Raw genomic sequence first — 18361 nt, 5'->3', positions numbered from 1 at the left:
GATCTGAAGATATATGAGATAGAATTATAATAAAACTACCTAATAAATCTTTCTCAAAAATTTTATTGTTATTTAAATTTATATTGTTTTTCATATTGTTTGTCATTTAATAATAGTAATTTTAATAAAAAAAACCGTGTCTATTGAGGGATGCGTTTTGTATATTAGTAGAAGAGCCACCTTTTAAATCCCTTTTCTTTTTATTTTTTGTTAAAAAAAATAAAAAGAAAAGGGCGCCGCCCTCTAATTTCCCCCTCTCTCTCCCCACCGGTCCCCCCCGGCTCCCTCTCCACCGTACTATGCTAATAGTAGGTGGAGAGTGAGGGTAACAGTGGGGGAGCCCCTTCTCTTGATGAGAAGGGGGGGGAAAAGGGAAAGACATTCTATACAAAATTCTTACCTTCAGCGAGGTCTTACCTAATTTGTGCTCACGCCTGTTCAATCCCAAGCCTCCTCCTAGACTGCAAAAGAGACCAATTAAAAGTTCTCCATCCTTTTATCCAGCCATCTCAACCTGTCTTCTATCACACGAACATAGTAAAGCTTTCACGGCTAACCACCTAGCTTTATTTTTTACCTTTCGAGTAAATAAGAACGTTCAAACGTTTCAAGAGACTCTTAAAATTATACCTTATCCCCTCACGGCACAACAAGCCGACCTGGTCGCATGAAGTGATCTATAAGTTTCCTAATTGTAACTTTTAGAAGGAGTTTGGCCCACTAATAAATGATGAACAATCGATCAAATGATTCAGTAATATTAACTACAAAATCAAGAAAATAAAGGTACGCTCCTATTAATTGAAGCTGCTTATAATTCAAATTAAATATTTGTTTTTTCCCTCTCGGTACTATCTTTAACTTTAAATAAAGTTTTATAAAACCCTCCTTTCCGTTTATTTCCCAGCAAAGCAGGGAAATAAATGAGAAAGGAGGGGTAGCTACGCAAGCGTTGAATCTTTATAGATGTATATAAAAAATGTATAATATATTTTTATATACATTACTTATAGAATATAATTTAATATAATTGGATATAATTTAATATAATTTAATATAATTTAATATAATTTAATCTGATTATCTTTATTTTACCCCGTCGAGCGTCGAGTTCTCTCTTAGATATTTTTAATAATAAAATCAAAATAATAAAGAAAAAATACCAAAAATATAAATATTTTTGGGTAGGCCGAGCTGCTTCGCAAGAGGAGCCGGGCCGGGTTTAGGTTTATTGGTGTATAAACCCTATTGTTCTTCTAATCAAGTTAGGAATTTCTCGATAGAAACGGATTGGATAACGATAGGCATTGAAGAGTGAAGGATACCACATATTTCAGAACCAAAGTTCACGGTGTATAAGGGGAATCCCCTGGTCATGGCCTTAACTCCGATTACACCTGTCATATAAATAGAACTTCCGACTGTACATTCAGCCACATTTCAGTGACCCCGCGGTGACCCAGTCTGTAGCGATATGTTAAAATACCGACGGTCTTAACTACGGAACGTCTTGACCGTTTTCACCACAGTTGCTTTTAAGTCCAGAAGTGTCTGGATTCTCCATACTTACAAGATATATTTGGTTTAACCCTTGCTATACCTCTACATATGGTTCTACGATCGAACCTTACCATAACTTTTGTTTAATAAGCCTTCCTCTCTCTCATTTAAAAAAAAAAAGGAAACTTATCTCAACGCGGGGCTGAAAGCCCCGCGTGGAGAGAAGGCTGTTCGAGAGAGAGGAGCCGGGGGCGGCGCCCTCGGGGGTACGGCTGGCTTTAGTTACTGTTCTTTGATCGTTTACAACCTTTCCATGAGGAGATTGCCCGTAGAAAGTACCTTCTCTATTTATTAATACAGATACTTGATTTAAACGCCCGGGATACGCGTCACACTTAATAGCTAAAGCAGGAGACGCGAACGAATGAATAACGTCGGCGGCTGTAATAATAAATCTGATATGAGTTAATTCAGGGAGTATAACTCTATTATCTACTTCTAACATTCTTAAACCACCATCCTCTAAATCTTCTTCAGGTATCATGTAGGAATCAAATTCGATATTTTCATTATCATCATTTAAAAAATCAGAGTATTGATAACTCCAATATCATTGGTGACCTTCTGCAAGCACTGACATAGCAGGATCACTAACTTCATCCATTAAATATAATAGTTTAAAAGAAGGAAAGGCTATTAATATTAAAATTAAAGCAGGTGTAATTGTTCATACTAGTTCGATTAATGTCAGCTCGACTTATGTATCTATCTTGTCGAGTAGGACTATATCTTTACACGGCTCATTCCGCGTATTTCACGTGTAGTCTCTGGGGAACCCATTTTATCGTCCAGCTGAATACCGGCGTTTTTATTAACCTTTTATTTTTATTTTTTTGTTAAAAATAATAAAAAAAAGAGAGAGAGGGGGCCCTCGAAAGGAGCCGGGGCTCCTTCGGAGGCAAGAAAAGCAGGCCGCCCACTAGCCGCGAGGCGGCTAGAGCAGCTGCGCTGAGCAGACCACCGAAGACGCAGAGTAGTTCAGGACAGATTTGGTTTCCTGCTGATTGTTCCTAGGAGTATCCTTAGAGTTGTCACTGTAAAATCAATAAGTATTACTAGTATCTAAGGCGTTAGAATGTTTCAGCACATAGTGAAAATTTAATTTACAGGTTTTTCTAATTGTTTATCGTCCGCGCGCCGCGCTAACTGTAGTGGGCGCCCGGAGGAGCGGATTTTTCTCCTGCAGAGCAGCGTCCCCCCCCCTGCTTGCAGGAGTGGGGGGAGATGCAGCGCCCCATCCCCCCCCCCCTCTCTCTCTTTGAGAGAGAGGGGGGATGGGGCAGCTCCTTGATAATCCATGTGGTTAGTGTTGGTCTCTAGCGTGTTGAAAATTTATATTTATCCTTAAAGAGTTTTCCTGATTGCATATATCTTGTTACTGTACCGGCACTAATCTCCAAAAATTGGGCAGCTTTTCTTTTCGAAACAAAACTTCCTATTAAACTAAACTCTCCAGAGACTTTTTCATATATATTGACAGGGTTACCATGTTTTTGACTAATTAATGCCTTGGTTTCTTCAGAATGAATTCTACCTTGTGCTCTAAGTCTAATTAACTCCTTGGTTTCTTCAGAAAGAGTTCTACCAAAATTATGGTTTTTATCTCCCAGTTTTTTAATGCTCATTAATGCCTTAGTTTCTTCAGAATGAACCCTACCAAATAAAGCACTATTCTTTCCTACATATATTCCTTTAAGAGATTTACTAATTTTTGCTTTAGTATCTTCAGATTGTTTGAAGCCCAAAGATGATCCAGCTATTTTTAAAATATTATACTCTGGTTTTAAGAGGTCAAGATAATATTGTTCTCTTTCAAGTAAATCAGATTTTTCGCAAAATTCTAATATTTCAAGAGAAAATCCTGAATACCCGTATTTAATTAAAGCGCGAGAAATAATTAATTGCTTTTTACTAGTCAGGTATGAGGTATTAAAATAATGTATAAATCGTGCAGATAAGTTAATTGATTGGCCGATATAAGTATCACCAGTGTATTTGTTAGTCCAACGATAAATACCTGATTTGTTTTCGTTTTCCTTTATAATCAATTTTTTCATAGTACTAGCATTTTCATAACTTTTTACAGGGGCGGGGGAACCCCACCCCGGGGTACCTGGGTTAAGGGGGGAAAAACTAGAAATAGAAAGATAAAAATTCGCGTCAGGTATAAATAATGCATCGAGGTTTGCGACTAAAACTATAGCTTCTCCTGCGAAGCAGGGAGCGAAGAATATATATATAAATAGGGCTACCCCTGTTAAGTTTATTAAGTTTAAACCGCGTCGAGAAGTGACCGGAACAGTCTTGAATCAAAATTTAATTATTTTTTTTAAATAATAATAGGAATGCGCTCTTAATTTAGCCTTAACCGTCAACACTTTCATCATGCGTCCCGCCTCCGATAGAAGGGGGCTTATAGGATTAGAAATATTGTATATTGGCACATTGTATATACCATGGTTTAAATATTTATGTGAGATTGGGGATCTTGTACTGGCATAATTTCTTATAACAGAAGTTAATATCCAACCTACACCAAATAAAATTATAATAAGATAAAACATTATGTTATCATGTAATTCAACTAGCCCTTCCATTTGTGGTGCAGCACTATCTTGGAAATATAAACCCCAGGGTCTAGGTGCATCACAGTATTCATGTATATAATTTAATAATAATTGAAACATTTTTAATTATTGCTATTTTCACTTTAGTTGGTTTTATTAATTAAATATTAATTATCCCTGCGGCCTGCTGCTTACGAAGTGTGCACTGCATGCAGCCCGCCCGGCTCCAGTAGGGTCCCTAGGGTCCCTAACGAAGTTGTGCATGCAGGCTTTTCCAGCATACAGTCTGCATGCGTCCACCTTCGCAGAAGAGGGTGCATGCAGTACCCGGGTACAGGTACAGATACAGGTACTGAACTAGCGGATAGACCAGGTCTGAATATAAATGCAGGCTGCATGCAGCACTGCATCTGCACGGGAGATAGACATATGGTAGCCGGAGCTCTCCATGCGGATATCGAAAGGGAATTCAAGAAGAAAGATATAGTTGCCACAACAAGGCTGGGAGGCCATAACCCCACACACCTTGGTCTGCATGCAGTGGGGGTGGGGCTATATTAATTTAAGCCACCTTGGTCGGATAATCACAGCTCCCCCCTCCAGGCAGGTTAATCTTAGGCACAAATATCTATAATAATTATATAAACCTTAACATTCATAAACATTATTAATGGACCAGTCTTGGTTTATAATACCTTTTCATTTTTAATTTTAAAAAAAAAATAAAAATGAAAAGGGCGGGGCCCCTCCTTTCCGTTTATTTCCGACCCTCAACCCCCCCCCCACATGCCCCCCCCCCATCAAACTACTACTCGTAGTTGGATGGGGGGGGTTGGAAAGGGCTGGGGGGGGTGGAAATAAATGAGAAAGTCGCCGGCAGCCTCCCCCACAGACCCTTACGTAAGGGCTGTGGGTAGGCAGCCTACCCAGGGGGGTGCTGCTTCAGCACCCCCCTACCCCCCCTTCCCCCTCCCCATACTCTTCTTATCTTATCTCGTTCTATTTCTCGAGTCAGGGGGGTAGGGGTAGGGCGGAGCAATTGGTTGGTCTTGACCATGTCCCTCAGCCACTCCCCGGCTCCTTGTCCTTGACAGTTCTACCCTCCGTAGGATCCCTAGCCTCCCTTTTTCTGCATGCGTCCAGCTTCGGAGAAGAGGGTGCAGGCAGTCCCAGGGAAACAGGAACAGGAAGAGGAACAGGTACTGGAACTAGCCGGTGGGTGGACCATTATTTTGGAGCCGGCCGGCCGGCCCTGCATGCAGCCTGCATGCAGGGGGGGGCGGCCGGTAAAAAAAAAATAAAATTATTTTTTTTTATTACCGGTTGCTAAAATTTGAAGCAGACCATTATTTATTTAGCAGCCCTGTGCGGAATTAGGTGCAAGAACTGGGGGTGGGAATCGTTGGGTATACAAGTGAGGAGGGTGGCTTCCTTGAAGCATGCTGGCATGAAGCCCTCTCCCTCCTCAATTTCCCAGCCATGCACTCATATTTTTGCTTCTTGTCCTTGTATTCCCCAGCCTGCCATATACCAGCCCCCCACCCCTACCTACTACTCGCGTAGTACGGTAGGGGGGGGGTTCGGGGGCTGCATGCTTGCGATCGGTCTGAATATAAATGCAGCAGGAGGGAATAGCTGAGGCTATAGTAAAGGCCATCCGACCTGGCCGGAAAGGCTATATGCACTCCATGCTACCACATCCACACGGCCGCCTCCACATCCTGCCGATTACCGGATTCCGAGACCTTAGCGATACCGGATAGGATACCGGATAGCAAATATTGGTACCTTGAGCATACAAAATTTATATTCCTCTCCCCTCCCCCGCTCCAGCACGCAGTACCATATGTGCTGCATGCACTCCTTGTACCCCCCCCCCCCCCCCGCAGAGCAGCCCTTTTTCTACACCTCCCACCTCCCCACCTCTGGTGGGGAGGTGGGAGGAAGGGGCGCTTCCTTGAAGCTGCGCCCCCCCCCCCCAATTGGGTGCTTCGCGGCAATTAGCCCTCATGCACATATTGTGCTGCATTTATATTCAGACCAGATCTCAAGCTTGCTTCAAGGAGCCGGCCGGTAATAAAAAAAAATAATTTTATTTTTTTTAACCGGTGTCCGGAGGATATGGGGTGGAGACAGGGACAAGGAAGGCACGGGTGAGGAAAACAAGCATAGCCAACCTGGGGAAAATGCATGGCTGCATGCATGGTGGCGGAGCCGGCCAGACGCCACTGCATGCAGACCTGGTCCGCGCTTATATTTTTAGACCAAGGCCGCGCTTATATTTTAGTGCTGGCTCCATTATATATTTGAATATTATTAGTAGAACTTGGTGATTTTTTTTTATTACAAGGCTTAATAGATTTAATATTATTTATTTTTAAATAAAAAGGATTTGTAATAAATTTATTTTATATAGATTAAATAACGACCGGTCGAAATTAGTTATTTATCGCTACCAGCCTTGGTCTGCATGCACAACTTCGTTAGTGCATCCTGGTCGTACTTTTATAGACCTTTTCTTCGGGGGGTTTAAAACCTTTTCTTTTTTAATTTTTTAAAAAAAAAATCAAAAAAGCGGCCCATGGGGACCCCCCCCCCCTGCATGCATGGGGGGTCCCCAAGGGTAGTCCGAAAAGGGAGCGCCCTTTTCTTTTTTATTTTGTGGGTAGGGCTCCGCCCAGCTCCTTGGCGGGCGCCCCCGACCAAGGCTGCTAGGGGAGCCCAGCGCCCCAGTAAAAAAAATCAAAAAAGCGGCCCATGGGGACCCCCCCTGCATGCAGGGGGGGTCCCCAAGGGCTGTTCGGGCGGCGCTTCTGATTTTCTCTGTACTGTTACAAAATCAGGTTGGGTTCTAAAAAAAAATATATTATTTTTTTTACCCCAGCTAATTTAACGTCCGGTCGAAATTGGACTTGTTTTAGATTTAGGTTTAATGTTAATTAAACCCATAAATAAGAAAAGAGAAGGATCTTGCAAAGAGTCTATGAACCCCAGTAGTAAACGGAAACATATAAAAACAACCAGACAACATCTACGAAATGTCAATAAAGTATAGCAGACTCTAGTCCGAGGTGATGCGAGTCAGTAGAATGATATGCAAAAACACGTCAAAACCCTACAGCAATAAAGGCTGTACCGATCATAACATGTACAATTGTGTTATCATAAATTCATTTAAAATTTATTTCAATAATTTACATTATTGTTCAGACTATGTCTCCAATATAATATATTATGCAATATATTCTATTGCAGGGCTTTCGTGGCAGGATTATTGTAAATAAAGTACTCACCTACTAGTCGTTGAACCTTCATATATCCCTCGTATTAATACGGATTATTATTTAAGCCCCTTCGGGGACGAAAATTAAATAATCTTATTTAATATATGCTTGGCTGCATATTGTCCATATAAAACCCTTTTCATTTTAATTAAAAAAATAAAATGAAAAGGTCCCCGGCCTACCCCCCCCCCCCCAAATACGAGCCCGCCCCTCCATCCATACTACACTAGTAGTAGGATGGAGGGGGGACATATTTGGGGTAAATTGTGGCTCTCCTACGTTCATTTCCCAGCAAAGCGTCGCGCGTGCGTAGCGCGCGCGATGCATCCCCCCCCCCCCTCCTCTGATTTATTAGGAGCCGGGAGCCGGGGGGGACGCTGGGAAATGAATGAGAGGAGAGGGGGGGGGCCAAACTCATTACTGCTTGCTATTCCGGATGCAATATATGGTAATGTAAGGAGTTATATGCAATTTACCCTGTTTTCTGTCAAACTTATTATTATATCGTATAATATTTATATGTACTATACGGTTAACAGCTCTATTCCCCCCCGCCTTGGTCACGAAGTTGTGCCTGGTGTGTGTAATTAAATTAACAGGGCTGGCTCCGCAGGCCCAGTCATAAATAAACTTATAACCTTTATAAGTTTTACCCACCCCTCTGCTTGTCGGAGACATGAGAAGCATCCGTAAATCCTGCAAACCATTGTAGGGGCTGGGGCTGCGGAGCCGCCCCTGACAAATTTTTATCCTACCCGCTACGACCGGGTCGGAGTTGTAGGCTGTGAATATATTTTATTATTATTTTTCAAATAAAGTTTATCTTTTTTCTTGCTATTATCTAGATTACCATACGCAGTCGCGGGGAAAGAACTAAAGTTTTGGGCTAATTTTAGGGGGGTTTCAACATGCAACATGCGTTGATAGTTGAACCCCCCCCCCCTGCGAAGCAGCGCGTATTTGCGTGAATTTTAGTATAAACTGCGTAGCTTTTAACATGGCCAATTCCTACCCCCCCCCCCCCCGCTCCCCTACGGGGGGGCCCCTGTAGAGATGCGGCTGGAATTACTTATAATAAGATTGGTAGGGGCTATATGTGTTAACCCATGGAAACCAGTAGAAAAGTAAAAACAAGATCCGAAAGCTCCATCAGATATAGTAAATGATGAAACTGAATATTCAACACCTTGTAGTATAGTAAATATTACAGCTAATACTAAAGTAGCTATTAGACCATATAAAACTCCAGCTCTATTACCTTGTATTAAAGAATGGTGAGCATATGTCACCGTTGTACCAGATGATAATAATATAACTGTATTTAATAAAGGTAATTCAAACAATATATCATATTAATTAATTAATTTTGTATAACATTGAAGAGTGAAAATGGGGTTTAACTAATTCAATAAATTTATTTTTACACCTCCCACCTCCCCACCTCTGGTGGGGAGGTGGGAGGAAGAAGAAGAATTTATATAAAGTCTATTTCTGCTATGAATAGAAGTATTTATATCTCAATTATTTTTATCGCTTAAAAATCGCGGCGCCTCTAATAATCTTTTCTTTTTAATTTTTTTAAAAAAAAAATAAAAAAGCGGCCCATGGGGACCCCCCCCCGGACTACCCCCTCTCATCTTCAATGAGAGGGGTGATTTTTGAGGGGGGGGGGAGCCTCAATTTTAAGGGCGGCTCCCCAAGGGTAGTCCGAAAAGAGGAGGGCCCTTTTCTTTTTTAATTTTTTTTTTTAAAAAAATAAAAAAAGCGGCCCATGGGGACCCCCCCCCCGAACTACCCCCTCTCATCTTCAATGAGAGGGGTGATTTTTGAGGGGGGGCGGCTCCCCAAGGGTAGTCCGAAAAGGTGGGCTTTAACGTCGTTAAGAGTAAATCCACTGGTATTAAGAATAAAACCTGATTTATGATTATCACCATCGTCCATTGCTCAGTAGGCTAAACTTTTTTCTGTTAATAGGCTGCCGATATTAAATGGCACTACTTTTCTTCCTTCAGGGTAAAATAAAGTATGGAGTTCTGTTATAGCCGTCAATTGACGAGTAACAAAATAAAGGCTGGATGTATTAAATAATTTTCTCACCCCCCCCCCTCTACCCCCTCTACCCCCTCTACCCCCCCCTCTACCCCCCCTGGGGTTGGGGGAACCCCATCCCCGGAGGGGGTTGGGGGCAGCGCTTTTCTAATTGACACATTATTTGTTCCTAAATAGCGTCCCCCCCCGGTAGCTTCGCAACCGGGGGGGGGGGATGCATCCCTCTCTCTCGAAGAGAGAGAGGGCCGCGAAATTTATTGAATAAATGCTCAAGATAATCTTTATGAATTATAGATTGTTCAAATCTTAAAGAAGCATTTTCAGTATTTTTCTACCCCTCCCACCGCCCAGGCGGTGGGAGGAAGAGATAAAAACATCCCCTAAAATTAGCCCATATAAAATTTCATAGTCTTCTTTATTTATTCTAGGAAAACTACTCTTGTTATATCCTCCCAGTTTTACATTCCGAAAAATTGCACACACCTCCGGTGAGGTGCTTGATATTCAGCGGGTATTTGTGCTTGATATTCATCGGGTATTTGTAAAGAAGGCTAGTTGCACAAACTTTCTATATTAATTAATTAAAATATAGATTAGATCATATCATATATAAATATATCAGAAGGTGGCCGGAGGCCGACGGAGTGACCTATTCATTATGTTCTCGACCGACCCCTCTGATAATTCGGTGGTGTTGCCACCAGGACTTATTTGTGTTCGGTCGGAGACCGGGGATAAAAATAGACGACCGGCTCGCGCCTTGGTCGGTCGCTTCATGATAATTTATACAAGAGCGTGTGATCGTTGAGGTTCTACCTATACACTGAGACAAATAATAATGATGAATTTTCCTGCGCCAGCGACGCCTGAGGTGAGAAGTATCCTTATACCATATAGAACCCTCCCCGGCTCCGTCCATTTTCGTACCCCCCTAATATGTCCCCCACCTCTCTTATATTTTTTTAATAATAAAATAAAAATAATAAAGAAAAAAAATATGACCTCTCAACGCGGGGGTGAAAGCCCCGCGTTGAGAGGGCTGTTCGAGAGGTGGGGGGGGCGGCGCCCCCTTATTTATTAGGCCGGCTCCCCCCCCCCGGCTCCGTCCACTTACGTAGTAAGTGGATGGCCTTCGCCTGGTGAGAGGGGAGGGGGGCCTCGAGCCGCGACCGCCACCCCGGCGGCCCGGCTCCCAAAATTTTCTTATTGATTTACCAGTTATATAATATTACCTGCGGATTGTTTAAATTGAAAACCTAGCTGTTACTTGACTATCCCTAGCCCCCCCGGGGGCTCCGCCCCCCCCCCCCCGACCAAGGTGGGGGTAGGGGTAGACGAACCCTCCTGACCAGTATGCCTAAGTGTAGATTTTCTTAAAGTTCCCCGCATATAGCTCTTTTCGCATCGGGCTCGACCGATGCCCCTTTGACAAAGGATTAATAACTTGAATTACTCGCTTCTTCTTTGATTCATTCCATTTCTAATCTCTCTTATTAAACTTAACCCTGCGCTAGTGTGATGAGTTTTGTCTGCCATTAACTTCGCAATTCGACATCAATCCAAAAAATCTGGTTTTTTTTGTATCCCGGCCGGCCGGCTCCAAAGGATATCTTTCGAAAAACGGTATAATAGTATCTACCGCATCAGAAAATCTCGTTACGGTGAAAGAACAGTTAGGTAATTTAGCGTTCAGCATAACATATCCACAATTATGATACCCCCACCTCTCTTAATATTTTTTAATAATAAAATAAAAATAATAAAGAAAAAAAATATGACCTCTCAACGCGCTGAAAGCGCGTTGTGAGGGCTGTTCGAGAGGTGGGGGGGGCGACGCCCTAGTAAAACTACTAAGTAATTCAAAATCACGAGAATGTTGACCAATACTAAATTTCAATCTAATTGCATACCCTATAATATTAGTTTTAGATACAGCAATTTTTATATGGAAAGAACCCTCACCATTTACGAAACCCACTAGTCAATTTGGATCTTGAATTTCTGATACTTGAAGAGGAGGTCTTGGGACTGGACTTCAGTTAGGGAAAGCGAAGGGCCGCGCAGCGGCCCTCTGCAGGGGGGCGCGCTGCGCGCCCCCCCCGCTTCTTTTAAGCGTCCCCCCCTCTTTGGTCCCCCCCGGCTCCCCCTCTCTCATATTTTTTTTTATCTATTATTTTTATTTTATTATGAAAAAAATATTAAGAGAGGAAGAGGGGTTTTGAGGGGGGATGCACCCCCCCCTCTCTCATTGAGAGAGGGGGCCGCTCGGCTTTTCTTTTTGATTTTTTTTTTTTAAATTAAAAAAGAAAATTTGATAAACCTTTGTTCAAACTAGCCTTAATATTAACAATTTTTTGTAAGCCTAAAAGAGTAAGATGCTCCTTGGCATTAACTAGTTCAACAACCGATTTAAATAAAAAGAAATCTACTTGTTTCTGAGAAAGTAAAGGATATCTCAAAAAATGAGGGATTATTACATTAGTCAAGTCTCTTATTGATGCAACTGTAAAATGGTAACAATTATCTTTTTTATTGTAAAAGATATTTCCCACACCGAAGTAAGTTTGAATTTTCTTTAAGATCCCTAGATCTTTCTTATTAATGCTGGCCTTGGTCGAAAACGCAGCCTCCACGGATCACTTTAGTTTTAAGTCTAATTTTTTACGAATGGAAATTATAAATGTAGATTCCGCGTCGGAAAACCCACTAATTCAATATGGGTTTAAACCATTACCGTCAGCACAATTACGGGTAACTGGCATAACAGATAATATAAGTAAAACAGTTGATCCTTTGACCTTATTAAAAGGATTAATTGCGTTGATTCCCATAGGAGGTCATTGAGCTCCTAGTTCAACAGTTGGAGATAATGCACTATGGAAAAAGGCCCAAAATATAGCTAGAAAGAATAATGCTTCAGAGTGAACTAGATCAACTGCACCCGGAAGGATGACAGCCACCCTTTCCCGAACCGTACGTGATAGTTTCCCATCATACGGCTCTCCAAACCGACTTACCCCGACCTCCTGACAAAACCCCTCCTTCCCGTTTATTTCCTGACCCTCACCCCCCCCCCATATACTACTACTCGTAGTTATGGGGGGGGGTGGAAATAAATGAGAAACTCGCCGGCAGCCTCCCCACAGACCCTTACCCTGCCAGGGTAATGGGCTGTGGTGAGGCTGCCTAGCCAGGGGAGGGGTGCATGGCCAAAGGCCAAGCACCCCTCCCCTACCCCCCCTCCTTCCCCCCCATTCTCTTCTTACCTTATTCTCGTTCTATTTCTCGAGTTTGGGGGGAGGAGGGGGGGTAGGGGGCGGAGGTGATTTCGAGCGGACAGAAACATCCACTTTGCCTATAGGGCCAGCACATCCTGTGCAGTGTATGCCATCCCCCAAATGTCGATTGTATAGAGTACTTCCCCTTCACTCAACGTTACTTGAGTCGTATTATTAAAACGGGTACTATTACTCCTCCGTCACCTTATGGATTACTCCTCTTTAGGTGATCCCGCGTTCCCTTTGAAATTGTTCGCTTCGTGCTTCTCTTTAGGTACTCCGTTCCTTCCCTTAATTAAGTTTGTTACCCAACGCATATTACCGTTTTTCTTTTGGGTGACATAGTATCGATCACCCTATCGTAATACTCTCCCTATCCCGTCAAGGAGGGCCCTTATTTTGAGGCTACTGGCAAGCGAAGTTCGACCATTATAGGCCTTACCTTGGAGAAGAATAACTCGAGGGGTTACTAGACATTAACGGTTTTGTCCCTGCCCCCCTTTCTGAAGATGCTATGTTCAGCTCCGGGCTTTCCCCTCGGCCTAACTTCAGTGTTATGATCGTATAAATGAAAAAGACGATCGAGTTGACGATAACAACTCACGACGATTAAAGGTTCCACGGCGCACTACTATAAATAAAGCAACTCCTAAGTTAAGACCACGTTGAACTGCACTAGTGTGATTTCCTAAATAAGTCAAAAACCTGATATATTTCTATAGTCGGCTGGACTATATCTTAACTAATGGGTTAACTATACTACTTATAACGTATTAGTTCTTGACGTATAGTCTCTGAGGATCCTACTAAGATAATTATAAATCTATCGGTTCCCTGCTGATTGTCCATTGTAATATCCATTAAGATTTTCACATGGTGAACCCACGTACTTAAGGCTTTAGGTGTTTCCAGCATATAGAAAAGTTTAATGAAGGCACTTAGTTTATAAATGTATATACTGTCGTAAAAAAATGGAAAGCGGAGGGCCGCGCAGCGGCCCTCTGCAGGGGGCGCGCTGCGCTCTTTTTCTTTTTTTCTTCGAAAAAAACTTGGAGCCCCCCCGCTATTTATTTAATCAATAAAATTAAAATGGTGCCTTGGTCGAAAAACTACTCTTTATTACTTTTCATTTCAGATTCTATCAATCTAATTTTTAATTTACCTGCTTCAGTAAGATGTTCTTTAGAAAGGATCATATGATAAACAACTTCTCTACCCCGCAGGGCAGGGGACCCTACCCGGAGGGGGGCTGTTTAAAATCTTTTCCCTTTACACCCCTCCCCCCTCTCGCCCCCCCCCGAAGAAAACCTCTCTCAATAAAGTTGAGAGAGGGTCGTTCGGGAGCGCCCCCCGAAGAAAAGGGGGGCCACCAGCGTCCCCCTGCGGAGCAGGGGAGACGCATCCTAGCGTGCGCTCCGCGCGCGCGGATGCTAAGTAATAACCGAATTGATTATTTTTTAGATATGCTTCACGAAGATTATTTTCAGGGGTCGAAAAGTTAATAAGAGTTTGTTTTATTTCTTCTACACCTCCCACCTCCCCACCTCTGGTGGGAGGTGGGAGGAAGAGAAATAGCTTTTGTAGTATTTAAAGTATAGTTAGACAGTATGACACGAGAAAACAAGCTTTGCGCTCTACCTTCAGAGATAACATCTCTAAATCAAAATGCCATAGAACCAATTAAAGATAAAAAACCTAATGTTAAAAAATATCCCCCATTAGAAAAGCCATGCATTGTTAATACACCAGCTGTTGTTAAAGTGAATAATGCTATACAAGTAAATAAGGGCCAAGGTGATGGAGAAACTAAGTGAAAAGGGTGTGCTTGAAAATTACTTCTCGTTAAATTTGTCATTTTATTTATATTTAATTTATTTATATTTAATTTATTTACCCATGATATGCCTCATTTCTACATTTTCCTTTTGGGCCAGTCCTTTAGAAATCCTTTTTTGGCTTCGCTAAAGCCACACAAAGCGGAGCCGGGACGGAATGCTGGCATGCAGCAACCCCTACATCTCCATCCCCGGAGCCGGGATGGCCTTTAGCCCCGCACTGTGATAGGGTCCCTTTATTTTTCACCCCCCCCCCCCAGTTCCCTACCCCCCCCCCTCTCCCCCCCCCCACCGGCTCCGTCCACTTACGTAGTAAGTGGATGGCCTTCGCCTGGTGAGAGGGGAGGGGCGGTGCGGCACACCACGTGTGGGGCCAGCCATGAAAGCGAAAAAGGATGGCCTTCGCCTGGTGAGAGGGGAGGGGCCACACTTTGTGTGCGGCCTTGGTCGCGCCTAGCAAGTTTCAACTACATATATATGTCTACATATGTATGTTGTTACACAACTTTTCTTTTTTAATTTTTAAAAAAAAAAATTAAAAAAAGCGGCCCATGGGGACCCCCCCCCTGCATGCAGGGGGGCGGCTCCCCAAGGGTAGTCCGAAAAGGGGGGGCCTTCGTTAGCTCCGGAGAAAAAAAACCGAGCCTAACGGAGTATCCTGGGGTTGCTTGCACTGGCATGCACACCTGGTCGCAACATGCGTTGCTGGTGGGAGGAGAGGGAGAGGGAAGAAGGGACTGCATGGCGCGAAGATGCGGATAGGATTATAGGTGGGAGGGCCGTAAGGTGGGAGGAGAAGATATGGGCCACTTCACACACGGAAAGGTATACCTGTCAGGGAGCCTGTAAGGCTGCATGCAGGCAATATTGGCGGGCATGGAAAAGAAATAAAAAGTAGTTGGGCGCGCCACAGAAAAATACATAGGATATTTACATTCAAGATTAAATTAAAAGAAGAGTAGTCGTTTAATAATTTATTGATATCTTAGATTATAGTTTATAAGAGGTAATATTGTTATACATAATCCTTGAATTGCTTAGCTTTAAGAGAAGTTAACTTTTTGGGAATATCTGGGTTTTCTAAATACTACGTGTTTATAATTTGAGGTTTTTTCTCTACCAATTTAACTACTATACTAATATCTATAGGCCGGCCGGTAAAAAAAAAAGAATTTGATTTTTTTTTAACCGACCACTTTTTTTGTTTTTGGCGACCAGGATACTTCGTTAGCAAACCAAACCTTCAATAGCCTTACGTACCTTTAGGTTTTATGTATAACCCCCCCCCCCCCCACCTTAAAGGTCCGGCTCCTTGAGCCCACCCCCCCCCCCCCGGCTCCGATATCCGCTAGAACCAGTGGCCGGGACTGCAAGCAGTCCCCGGAAACTGGTACTGAACTAGTGGATAAGGATAAGCAGGGGGTATAAACTACCCGGCCGGCCACCCGGCTCCCGCCCCCCCTTTTTCTCTCTCCCTCCCCCCCCCGGCGTAGCAGCCCCAGCCTGCCACAGGCCGGCGTGGGGCTAACTCAAGAAAATAAAGATGAGAAGAGAAGAAGAGTATGGGGGAAAAAAAAGGGGGGGAGGAAAGGGCTGCGTAGCTGGTCTCCGACTAGCCATGTCTCCGACTAGCCTAGGGTGAAGGAGGCTACGCCTGCCTTAGCCTTCATGCAAGACCAGTACTGGTCTTGCATGAAGGAGGGATGGAAGAAGAGCAAGGGCCATCGGGGGGTGAGGGGGGTAACGAAGTATCCTGGTCGTTATACACCTCCTTCCCTTCCCAGAAAAGCAGCCCTCATTTTAATAGCCCTCTCTTTTTTTATTCAAAAAAAAGGAAACTTATCTCAACGCGGGGCTGAAAGCCCCGCGTGGAGAGAAGGCTGTTCGAGAGGGGCGGCGCCCCCGGCTCCTCTCTCTCATTTTTTATGCTAGGGCGCAGCCCCATGCGAAGCTAGCGGCAAAAAAACCTCTCTACGCGCTGAAAGCGCGTTGAGGGCTGTTCGAGAGAGAGAGAGAGAGAGAGAGAGGAGCCGGGCCTCTTCTCCGTTCATTTGCCAGCGTCCCCCCCGGCTCCTCTTATTTATTAGGAGCCGGGAGCCGGGGGGGGACGCTGGGAAATGGATGAGAGAGGGGGGGGGGGCGGCCTAATAAATAAGGGGGACCTTTTCTTTTTTAATTAAAAAAAAAAATCAAAAAAGCGGCCCATGGGGACCCCCCCCCCAGGGGGGGGGGTCCCCAAGGGTAGTCCGAAAAGGTGCCGGCCGGGGAACTACCTCCCGCTCCGTCCAACTACTACTTAAATTTAACCCCTCCAGCGGAGCCGGCACCGTCCCTCTCCCCCACCTCCCCCTCCTACTACTCACGTAGTACGGATGGGGAGCCGGGGGTAAAGAGGGAGAGGAGATGCAGCCACTCTTCCCTCCCCCCCCCCCTTCTCTCAAAGAGAGAGTGGGGGAAGAGCCGGCAGCGTCCGCGCGCGGCGCGCGCGAGATGCAGCCTCCCTTCGGGGGCAGCGTCCGCGCGCGGCGCGCGCGAGATGCAGCCTTCCTCACCCCCCGTAGGGGGGGTGAGGAAGGCAGCTCTTTATATTTTAATAATAAAATAAAAATAATAAAGAAAAAAATATGACCTCTCAACGCGCTGAAAGCGCGTTGTGAGGGCTGTTCGAGAGGGGGCGTGTAGTAGTTGGATGAGAGAGGAGCCGGGGGGCGCCCCTCTCACGGCCGGCTCCGTTCATTTCCTTACCCCCCCCCCCCCTAATATGTCCCTCCCCCCCGGCTCCGTCCACTTACGTAGTAAGTGGATGGCCTTCGCCAGGTAAGAGGGGTGGGGGGGTAAGCGAAAATGGAGCCTAAAAAAATAAAAATTTATTTTTTTTTAAGTGGGCTTCGCCTGGGGAGAGAGGAGCGTCGCCCCCCCCCTCAAAAATCAGGGGGGGGCGATGCAAGGGGGGCCCTTCGCCCCCCCCCTCGCTGGGGTAGGAAAAGGGGGGGAACGATAGATCAACCTGACCCTTGATCTTAGATCATCCCCGCGACCAGGTCTGCATGCAGAGCCATCCTCCAAAAATTTATTATTATCAAAAATTTATTAGGGGACGCTATATCTTTTATTCTTACCAAACGAAATTACGAATGTCCCCAGCAAAGCAGCCCTCCCCCAAACCCCCCCCCCCATCTTCGATGGGGGGGAGAGGGGTGCAAAAGCCTGTAAGCCACTGCGGCTCAATATTTTAGCCGGCCCCTCCGGGATAGTTGAATAAGATATTTTTCCCGGCCGGCCGGCCGGCCGGCTCCACAAAGCAGGCTAGCCATAATTACATGGGTAGGAGGGCTGGACTACCATTTCCCCCCCTGCATAGCTGAGGGGTTAGGTTTAGTATTTCCAGAAGGTGCGTCCGCGCGGAGCGCGAGATGCATCGCCCCCCCGAAGGGGGGGCGAAGCTAAACCTAGATTTTCGGTACGGCTGTCCTTTGTTATAACAATGGCCCCTACCATCGCTAGTAGTAAAATAATAGAAGCTAAAATCAACCAAATCGCGTGTGATGTATATAAAAGATTCCCCAGAGAAGAAATGTCTGATACTTGACTAAGTGCAGTATCTCACTTACTACTACTTACAAAACTTATATCGACCGCTCGAACATCTTTGTCATTTGTAGCCAAAGGCAATATACTATAAACAGGGTAAAAAAATGTTAGGGATACTATAAAGCCAAGAGGTATACTATTACTTGTACTACTGTATAAATCAGCAGTTCTAACATTTATTAACATAATAGTGAATA

At 44.3% G+C, this 18361-nt stretch overlaps 1 protein-coding gene across 1 annotated transcript; it reads right to left on the bottom strand.

Annotated features, from left to right (window-relative positions):
- Positions 1 to 9202: 9202 nt before the first annotated feature.
- H6S33_008830 (uncharacterized protein) lies at positions 9203 to 9352 on the bottom strand (the record flags this gene model as incomplete). The annotated part of the gene is made up of 1 exon (XM_044840273.1): positions 9203 to 9352. One exon carries the CDS (start codon positions 9350 to 9352, stop codon positions 9203 to 9205), a length of 150 nt encoding a protein of 49 aa, XP_044687550.1.
- Positions 9353 to 18361: the final 9009 nt, after the last annotated feature.

Source organism: Morchella sextelata, assembly GCF_020137385.1.
Source record: "Morchella sextelata strain SCLS chromosome Unknown scls_29, whole genome shotgun sequence".
Classification (NCBI taxonomy): domain Eukaryota; kingdom Fungi; phylum Ascomycota; class Pezizomycetes; order Pezizales; family Morchellaceae; genus Morchella; species Morchella sextelata.
Note: the sequence above shows the minus strand (reverse complement) of the source record. Positions and strands in the feature narration are given on the sequence as shown.